General features: G+C 37.2%; 1 protein-coding gene across 1 annotated transcript; it reads left to right on the top strand.

Moving 5' to 3' along the window:
• Nucleotides 1-1,719: 1,719 nt before the first annotated feature.
• capza1b (capping actin protein of muscle Z-line subunit alpha 1b) lies at nt 1,720-8,601 on the top strand. The gene is made up of 10 exons (XM_084389416.1): nt 1,720-2,065; nt 3,954-4,017; nt 4,998-5,049; nt 5,649-5,712; nt 6,004-6,210; nt 6,341-6,420; nt 6,917-6,995; nt 7,081-7,152; nt 7,235-7,297; nt 7,378-8,601. Exons 1-10 carry the CDS (start codon nt 2,027-2,029, stop codon nt 7,516-7,518), a joined length of 861 nt encoding a protein of 286 aa, XP_084245542.1. The 5' UTR covers nt 1,720-2,026; the 3' UTR covers nt 7,519-8,601.
• The last annotated feature ends 1,392 nt before the right edge of the window (nt 8,602-9,993 follow it).

The raw sequence follows: 9,993 nt of genomic DNA, 5'->3' as shown, positions 1-9,993 counted from the left end.
TTCTGCTCTGTTAAGAATCATATTTAATCTGTAAGGTTGAAATATTGAGGCCCTTCATAGTGCTATATGTAGCTTAGGTATGAGATAAACCTTTTTGCATCCAGCCTCTGGAAAATAAGGAGTTCACCAGAATCTGTGGTTTCAACAACAGGACATGACAGAGGAGATGGGAGAAGAGGAGCAGAGAGAGAAAGGGGAAAATAGGGGCGTAAAGGCTCTCTAGCAGCTCTCTCCAGGCAAGCGCATTAGTTCCAGGACGTTAAAATGAAGTCCGATGGATCATCCTCTTTCTGAGATCGACTTTCAGAATGCCTTGTTTACATTTATATGTTCATTGCATTTATGTTTTTGGCATACACTCTAAAACCACTTACAAAAATGTGCATGTATTGTGCAGTTACTTCAGCAGGTGAAAAAGTTAATAGAAAAGTCCTCTTTCCCTATTTATCAGAACTTGAACTCTTTATCTCCTTTTGAATTAGTGAATTGTGAGTAGGTAGGCCTACTCTGTCAAATATCTTCTTGAGAATAAAACAGGCCCCAGATGTGCATGTTGTTGGCCTGCAGTGATTTCACCACTATGGTTTTAGTTGTGAAGGCGCTTCCCACAGTGTTGGCGCCATCTGCTGGTCAATAAAGTTTTTTTTCTTCTTTTTTTTTTTACATTGAACAGCAGTTCAAATGTTAGATAAACACTGCTGTCTGCAGGACAGCAGAAGAATTGAATCTGAACGTTCAATTTATTTTATTGTAATACTATTTTTTATTAACTTTACTGGAGGATTATTATAATGTCTCTGTGTGTACCTGCTTAACCATGTATTTTTTCAACTTGTGTGTGTATTTGTATATGCTTTGACCAATTTGCAAATTAATACTTTAAAAATAAAAATTGAATGGAAATTAAAATTGGATACCTGGGATATTATAAAGCTCAAGTAATTTATATTTCAGACAGTAGATGCCATGCAATTATGGAGTATGGCATGCAGCTTTTTATTGTTATTATATAATAAAATGTATTATTTGTTTTTTTACACAAGTTCTTTCAATCAATTTGGTGTTGTTTAAAGTAAGCATGAAACGGAAGTTCCAGCCTTTTCTTTTCCTATTTTGATGTAGTGAAACGGCTTCTCAAAAAACAAGCAATGTAGGGCACAACTTGATTTTGTCCATTGGGAATTTATTGGATTGTTGTGATTTGCTATTGTTGTGATCTCATGTGTTGGATCAAACGTACTGGTTTGTAGCATTGATCAGCGGACTGCAGAAGCAGCAATGGCATCAAGCGATTTTTGCAGGATGTGAAAAAAAAACTAAAAAAACATGAAAGTGAGTGGTATTTACATCCACTTGAGCTATTTGTTTGACTAAAGTACTAAAGTACTATTTGTTGCTAAAGAAGCCATTGAGCATCGTCGAGAGGTTAAAAGGATTGGATTGGATTGGATTGGATTAAACCCGCCAATAGCGTGCCAGGTGGATAATCCAGTTTGTGATTTGTCCCCCGCAAATTTGTAACGGAAGCAGGATAGAAGAATGTACAGGTTTCCAGCCTGAGCTGCAGGGCAAAATCAAATCCCCGGCAGATCGGGCTGGGTTTACCCAGTCTAGCAATATTCCATAAAAAAATAAGAACTGTCAATTTTTCATGTGACTTTAAAGAATCGGTTGAGTGAATGATTCAGTGACAGAACATGCTCACATGTCGCCACCTACAGGCTTAACATTGTAACATGCAGAAGGACCACTAAATTAATCAGTGAATGTTTTTTTTTAACAAACTGATTCAAAAGATTCGAGTCATCGATTTGAATGAATCAATCCCGGACCCCATTAATAAAGTGCAACTTTAAATCTTCCTTATATCCTCTCTTCGAGTCGACTGTCAGACCGGAGGCGGGAGGGGAGAGCAGGAGCTGCGCGAGGCGGTGGCTCGCACTTCGTTTTGCCCTATTATGGTCACGAGCGTGACAGCGCGCGCTACCCAGCATGCGTCGCGGCGTGAGGCTCCGCCACAGCCAAGATGACCGACTTTGAGGAGCCGCTTTCAGACGAGGAGAAGGTAAAAATAAACAATAAGTTACCTTTCACAAAACACTGAAATACATGCGCTCGTATGTCCTTATATTAAAGCCCTCCGCTTGCAGAGGGCTGAATGGCTGCTTCCCGGAAGAAGCGCGAGGTAGTCTAGCCGGTTAGCTATGTGCTAATTTGTGAGGAAGTGAAATCGCAGCTTTGCACTCCCGTAAAACACAGAGACCTGACTTAATAAAAGCGATACACCGAACAAACAAACTGAATTTTAACACCTCTCGGGCTGTACGTTAGAGTCAAAATGGCCGTGTTGTTTTCAGTGGAAGTGTTGTGAGCGTCAGCTGTTAGCCTGTTAGCTGTCAGAGTGAGTTCAGAAATAGATGTCAGCAGATCCACCCACTCCGAACCGAGCCGATGGGCTTTAACGGGCCGTGCTCCGGTAGAGTTACACATGTGTGGGACAGCAGATGCCAGATCCTCCTGACACGACAGCCATCTGAGCCGAAAACATCGGCCGGATGAAGTTACGACCGCAAGAACGGGTGTGTTTGTAGGTGGAAGTCTGCAATCTCTGCGGGTTTGAGTGGATAGTCGATCATTTATATCAGTTTTTTCATCATTGATGCACTGTGATGTTTCTGCAGTAAAACACAAAATGAGATGTTAGGAGAATGCTAGTCTCGGTCACAGTTCACTTTTAATCGCGTCTTTTTCCATTTATTAAAAGTGAATGGTGACCGAGGCTGTTATGTTCTGTCACTTTGACAGTAGTTGTGAGTTTCATATGGTGCAGGCCAGTGGTGACTGATTTTATTCGTGGACTTTTTTTTTCCCGTTCTGTCTCTGTCATTTAACCGCCACATTTTCTTCCCCTTTAATACATGTGGTCATTTTCTGTATACTGTCAAAGCTTTGAGTTCCAGGCTCAGCTGACTTCCCCAGCCAGACCACATGAGATGGTAATTAGAAAGATTACCAGGTGCTTCCCTTTATGTTAACCTCTTTCCCTTCTCTTCTTTAAATGCAGTCAGAAAACTGCACTGTTAGTTCTGGTTATGTGAATGAATATGGTTTCAAAACAATTTTAAGAGACAAAGTTTACCCAAAAATGAAAGTGATCATATTTTAATCTCAATATGTCTCTCCAAACCTGTTTGACTTTTCTTCTTTGGATCACAACAACAATTTTAATTTTTTTTTTTTTTTTTTTTTTGTCAATACAATGAAAGTCAATGGTGTCTAATGATGTAAAATAGGGAAATATTACAATAGTAATGTTTATTTTGTTTGTTTTAATAATAATAATTATTATTATTACTATATTATATATAATATAATATAGTCATATTGATAATCACACAATTTTGGGCCAAATTGTGCAGCTTTTTTAAAAATCACATTTTAATTTACTATTGCAATATTTATCAGAAAAGTGCAATTGTTTTTTTTTTTTTTTTTTTTTTGCCTCCAAATCATCAGCCCAATCATTGACTTATTATATGGACAAAAACAGTTTAAAGGGCATTCTTCAAAATATTGTATTTTAGTGAACTATCATTTTAATAGCACACAACAGATCTGATGTATAATTGTCCTGATCTGAAACACATAGACATTTAAGCTAAGTTTGAGATTATGTGAAGTTAGGTTAGAGTGAGATGTTTATGTACATTTGTTACTGTGGTTTTGAAGTATTAACATTGTTTAAGTGGTAAGTTGTGCTTTTTTGGAATATGTGTATTGTTGAGATCTCAGCAGTGTGTGTTATTGAAGTGTTACAGGGTTTATGTATGTTGTAATTTGAGCTCTGGAGTCACCCGCTAGAAACTGGCTGTGATTCAGTATTGCTGAAGCCACCGTGTTTCAGTAAGGCAAATATGTGCCCGCTCGTAATTTATTATGTTTTATTTCTGCAGGTCCGCATCGCATCTAACTTTGTGACCCACGCTCCCCCTGGAGAATTCAATGAAGTCTTCAATGGTGAGTGTCAGTTTAAGCTGTTCTGTTCTGGGACCTTTTTCAGTTACAGTATTGGTCTAAAGTGGTAGTCCATGAACACATACTTTAGTTTTTCATTATGCTTTTACTACTTGCTGATGTGAACTGAAGCGGCCTGTTGCATACTACGACATGTATACTAAAATCAAACACACACATTTACACTACTAAGTTTAGGGTCAGTACGATTTTTGAATGAAATTAATACTTTTGTTCAGCAAGGATGCATTTTATTGATCAAAAGCAACATTAAAATGTTACAAAAGATTTCTATTTCAAAAACTTTTAAACTTTCAAATAAATCATAGAATCCTGAACAAGTGTCATGGTTAACACAGAAAAATTAAGCAGCATGTCTTTAACATAAGAAGAAATTATTCTTAAGCACCAAATCAGCATATTAGAATGATTTCTGAAGGATCATGTGACACTGAAGACTGGAGTAATGACTGCTAAAAATGTAGCTTTTACATCACAGGAATAAATTACATTTTAAAATATATTAAAATAGTACTGCAGTACTGTATTTTGTCAAAATATTGTACTGTATTTTTGATCAAATAAATGCAGCCTTGGTGAGTATAAGTGACTACTTTCAAAAACAATAAAAAAAAATTGTATGTAACAAAATATTGACCCCAAACTTTTAAACGGTAGTGTACAGTTTCTATACTGTACTACAGCACACACTATACTACAAGCCTGTGAATTTCAAGATTGTTATCTCCAACTGAAGCTACAATCCCAACATATCTCCCTCAAACTTGAGCTTGTAGCAATAACAGATTTGATTCTTGACATCAAACAACACGGGGGGGAAAGTCTTATGATAATTTTTACTGATTTGCACAGAATGTGTAAAAAGAGCCTTGGAGTTTAGTTGGCTGTTCCAAAACGAAATTTCAAACCAGCTTTATATTACACTAGGTTTTTGCTTGATTTTTATCTTTTTGTTTTTGTAGATGTGCGACTTCTCCTCAACAATGACAACCTCCTTCGGGAAGGGGCAGCGCAGTAAGTTATTTTGCAGATCCGTGTCTCTCATGTCATAGTGGCAAGAAAAAGTACGCGGATCCCTTGGAATGAACTGGTTTTCTGCAGTAATTTGCCATAAATTGGTATCTGGTCCTCATCTAAGTCACAACAATAGACAAACACAATGTGCTTAAGATGATAAAACAAAAACATTGAAGCCACCCTGACATTATCCTGTAGGATATTTTGGCAAATGACTGATGGATGCATAAACACTTTGAGATTGCTTTGAGTGTCTTGTCAATCAAAGTAGCTCTACACCACACCTTCAAACTCATTTCATTAATTGGTCTCCAGGTGTGCAACCTACTGACTCCAATTAGCTTTTGTTGAAGTAATAAGTCTATGGAATTACTTTTTCTTCCAGCACTGTGAATGTTTAATGGGTGTGTTCAATAAAGATGTGAGACATGATGAGGATCAGATCACATTTTATGGCAAATTACTGCAGAAAACCAGTTCATTTCAATGGGTTCACATAGTTTTGCCATTGTATGTCCAGATGCATCTGTGTGTAGTTTAAAGTTTGTGATTATAAAGAGGATTCATGCTGCATTGTCTCTTTCTCTGTTTCACAGTGCCTTTGCTCAGTATAATATGGATCAGTTCACACCTGTCAAACTGGACGGTAGTGAGGAGTCGGTAGGTTCATGTTTTGATTACAGTTCAAACTCTCAGATTCAGTTTAGGTTTTGTAAATGTGCATGCCCTAAGACTCTGTGCTAGTTTTGAATTGAGAGCACACTGTTGACACATTATTTATTCAAGCTGGGTATAAACTCTGCTCTCTGGAGATCTGTGTGTACTTTGTATGTGTGATTAGGGCAGGTGTGGTCATTGTACTGTGAGTGTTTGCTGCTGCGTGAGAGTGGCTGTAGAGCTCTGTGTTTGATTAGTTCTGTCTGATGAGCAAGGCACATCCTGTTCCCGCAGGTTCTGATCACTGAGCATGGAGATCTGGGTCAGGGACGGTTCTTCGACCCACGGAAGCGGGTTTCATTCCGTTTCGATCACCTCCGAAAGGAAGCGAGCGATCCTCAGTCTTACGAGGGAGAGACCGGCCTCCGGTCTTGGAGAGACGCCTGTGATGAAGCGCTCAGTTCTTACGTGAAAGAGCACTATCCCAGTGGAGTCTGCACGGTACACATGTTTCCCATGGGAATCTCAACAAAATAATATGATTTCTGTAACATACACATTTATGCATTGCAGCCATTATTTGTGAAATCATGCTCCTTTGGACACATGTGTTCTAATGTTTCTGCTGCAGGTGTATGGGAAAACTGTTGACGGTCAGCAAACAATCATTGCTTGTATTGAGGGTCATAAGTTTGAGCCCAAAAACTTTTGGTGAGTAATGTTCAGTAATTTATCTTCTTATAGGTGACTCTCTGGAATACTTCATTCTTATTGTTCAATCAAAGCGTTTAAATATTGTCATATAATGTGGCAACTGATTTACTACATACCTGTTTCATGTTACTTTACAGTCTCTTTCATCTCACATGATAAATTAATTTAAACTCTTATCAGAGTATTTCATGTCTTTTTTATTTATGTATTTACACTACAATTCAAATGTTTGGAGTCAGAAAAGTCTCTTCTGCTTACCAATGCTGCATTTAGTTGATTAAAAATACTGTATAAACCGTAATATTTTGAAATATTATTACAATTTTAAAATGTGTTTTCTCTTTTGGTATATTTTATGTTTTAATTTATTCATGTAATGGCAATTTTCAGCAGCAATCATCAGTCACTTTTGGTAAATAATAGATTCAGGAGCTAGAATGGTCTGATTGTCCCTCGACTCTCTGATGAGCTTATCTTGTTATTCTCTTGTCAGGAATGGCCGGTGCAGGTCAGAGTGGAAGTTCACCATTAGTAAGTCATCAGCTCAGGTGGTGGGAGTATTGAAGATCCAGGTGAGACCTGACAGACTAGAATAGTGGGGATGCGAAGAAAGTTTGACTGTGAATAGTTTTTGATAAATAATTTGGTTTCCTACAGGTGCATTATTACGAGGATGGTAATGTTCAACTGGTGAGCCATAAGGAAGTGGAGGAGTCCATTGAAGTGACTGTAAGTTAAAAAAAATTATGTTTGGTTAATGTGTAAGATTTCAAAGTAGTTTTAAAGTAAATTCCTGCCTTTTTATCTCTAGAATGAAACTCAGACTGCCAAGGAATTTGTAAAAATCATTGAAAACGCTGAAAATGATTACCAGGTGAGAAGTTGATCTGATCAACATGTGTACATGTAATTATTTTATATGACTTTACAACCCTAATAAATGCTTCCCTCCAGACGGCTATCAGTGAGAACTACCAGACAATGTCAGACACCACCTTCAAAGCTCTCCGCAGACAGCTGCCCGTCACCCGCACCAAGATCGACTGGAACAAGATCCTCAGCTACAAGATTGGCAAAGAGATGCAAAACGCTTAGAACCACCCCGGTTCCTTTTCCTTCTGTTAAATTGCGGAGCCGGCTCTCAGAACACCACATGCCGTTCGCTCAGTGTGAAGAAGTCTCCCAAAAATGAAAAAAAAAGAAAAAAGAAAAAAAAAAACTTTAAAAGAGGATGTAATTTCATTCAACTTTCTGTCATTAATGGACTTCGATGGGTCTCAGCTGTGGAAGAGGTTTAAATGAGAACTTGAGGGAATCGTGGATCTAAATTATCTGCAGTTATTGCTTTTCTCTCATTTACCCGCTCGCAAGTCACTCAAAGAGTTTGTATTGGTTTGACTTTTGTCCTTTTTTTTTTTTTTTGTGAACTGTTACAGCTGCAATACTTGTGCAAACGGTTTTGTGTTTTAAAACAGTGGATAAGTTATGCCTCACTCACTGTATTTCCAAACCCCAATCAGGCACCAACCCCTCCTTCCTTCCTCTTCCTCCGCCTACTGACAACCTGGGGAGATGAGGTTTCCTGCTGTCCTGTCGACTATCCAGGCTGTAACAGGATGATGTTGGGAGAGGAGGGGACGGGTTGTGTGTCTGGGTTTGGAATGGCAATCTGTCTTAACTGCTTTCTTCATATCTTTCTCTAACAGTGACTCAGTCTGCTAAACTAAAATGGTTTAATAACCTAAAAAGACAAAATAAATAAATCCATGGATAACCCTCTTTTGTGGCAAAGACATCCAAATTAAGTCTTGATTTTTATATTTACACACCATTTGAATTGTTTTCAGATATAGTGGTTCAGACTGTCTGTTACAGGTACTTGTGATGCATTTAGGATATCCACAGTCTGTTGTGCAACAAATCCAAAACCCACACACAGTAAATCTGAGTCTTAATGTCAGCCTGAGTACTGACTGAGCTCCGTTGCATGTTTCTGCCACACTGCTTTCACATTGACTTTAGTCTTGTTTGTCTTTAATGTTCCATCAAAGATCCTCTGTAACATACACCCATCATGTAAGACTGGCATATTCTCTGTCTCTCGTAACCTTTATTTTTTTCAGATTTTAAATCATGCAAAGTAATGTCTACTCAGTAAATGGCACCATAATGACTAAATGGTTACTGCTGAACCTTTTATTTTGTAAATCAACTGTTGTATTTGAAGCTTAAGTCTGTGCAGGTTCCACTTTTTTTATTTGTAGTGATGTTCTCCTGTTGATACATATTCACAATAATGTCCATTGTATATAAAAAAAAAACAAGAGTAAACTTCAAAACTCTTTATTAGCTCAGGGAAATAAATTCACTCAACACCTAACTAGCTGTAAAAATCTTCTGGAAAAATTCAACTAAATTTAACAAACTGTATTTTCATACAAATAGCTAAAAACTCAGAAACTGGTCTTTGCAAGTCCCAGGTAGAAATATAAAATTCTGGTTCAGTTAAAAAAAAAAAAAAAAACATTCCAGTAGTAAAAATCTAAACTGCTACTTGAAAAGGTTTCAATACAGTAGGAGAAATGGTGAGGTATTTAATAAAAACAGAAAGTAAATGACCATAGAGCAGCTGAAATCAATGCAAGAAAGGACAGAAACATGCATCACATTTACTTATAAAAACACAGCATACTTTGTTCTTTTGTAAGCAAGTTAAGACTGTATGCTGCATTTATGTGAGCAATACCTTCATGCCAGCAAGATGTTTTTACACAAACATTACATTTCTATTTTCATACTAGTTAAAATATAAAGGTCAAAAGAGGACATGGGTAAGAAAAAAGTCATTAAATTATGACATGAACTCATTTGTGCTTTTACCATGGTTAATCATGTAAACTGGTGCTATGGTTTCTACCAAGTATTCAATTAAGATTACATTTTCAAATACAAGGCTGTCCAGTATAAACATTAAGAGCAATATATATATCAAGGCATGGTTATTAGACCCAGAAATGCATTCTTAGAACATTTTGACTTGTTTCTAAATATTGTTTACAATCATTTAAACCATGTCTGCGAATATGTGGCATATAAACAAGCATTTTTAACCCACATTTATAGAGAATGTATTCTGGTTTGGCTGATGTTTAACACCACCAGATGGCAGCTTCCTGAGCAGCACTTCAGATTGACGCTAGAGGACGATGTAGTCATGGTGCAATACAGTAGGACAGAGGTTTTTTCATGACCACTTCATATTAGTTCCTTAGAAAGTATCTCCAGTAGTAAATTTTGACATTGACTGAAGAACAGTAACTGCACATCTTATCATATGACTGCTCGACAGAAAACCAACAGTTTATACATTTTACCATAAACAATATATAAACATCACACATTCACCAGACAGATCAAGACAGATTGAGAATGTTCTCATTAGTAGCCAAAGACTGACAGATTGGTTGAAGACTTGGTCAATCAGTATTGCATGTGCTTGATTTCATAACATATTTTACTTTATATACTTCCATTTTTTTTATGTGCAGGTCATTAGGAATGGACTAATTA

Source organism: Rutilus rutilus (assembly GCF_951802725.1).
Source record: "Rutilus rutilus genome assembly, chromosome: 19".
NCBI lineage: Eukaryota > Metazoa > Chordata > Actinopteri > Cypriniformes > Leuciscidae > Rutilus > Rutilus rutilus.
This window is presented reverse-complemented; position numbering and strand designations above follow the sequence as displayed.

Excerpts from the sequence above, each read along its gene's own strand:
- capza1b (XM_084389416.1), top strand. The coding sequence starts at position 2,027 with ATGACCGACTTTGAGGAGCCGCTTTCAGACGAGGAGAAG. Across the intron at positions 6,211-6,340 it reads ATCCCAGTGGAGTCTGCACG|GTGTATGGGAAAACTGTTGA; the intron begins GTACACATGTTT and ends TTTCTGCTGCAG. Across the intron at positions 6,996-7,080 it reads TGGGAGTATTGAAGATCCAG|GTGCATTATTACGAGGATGG; the intron begins GTGAGACCTGAC and ends GGTTTCCTACAG.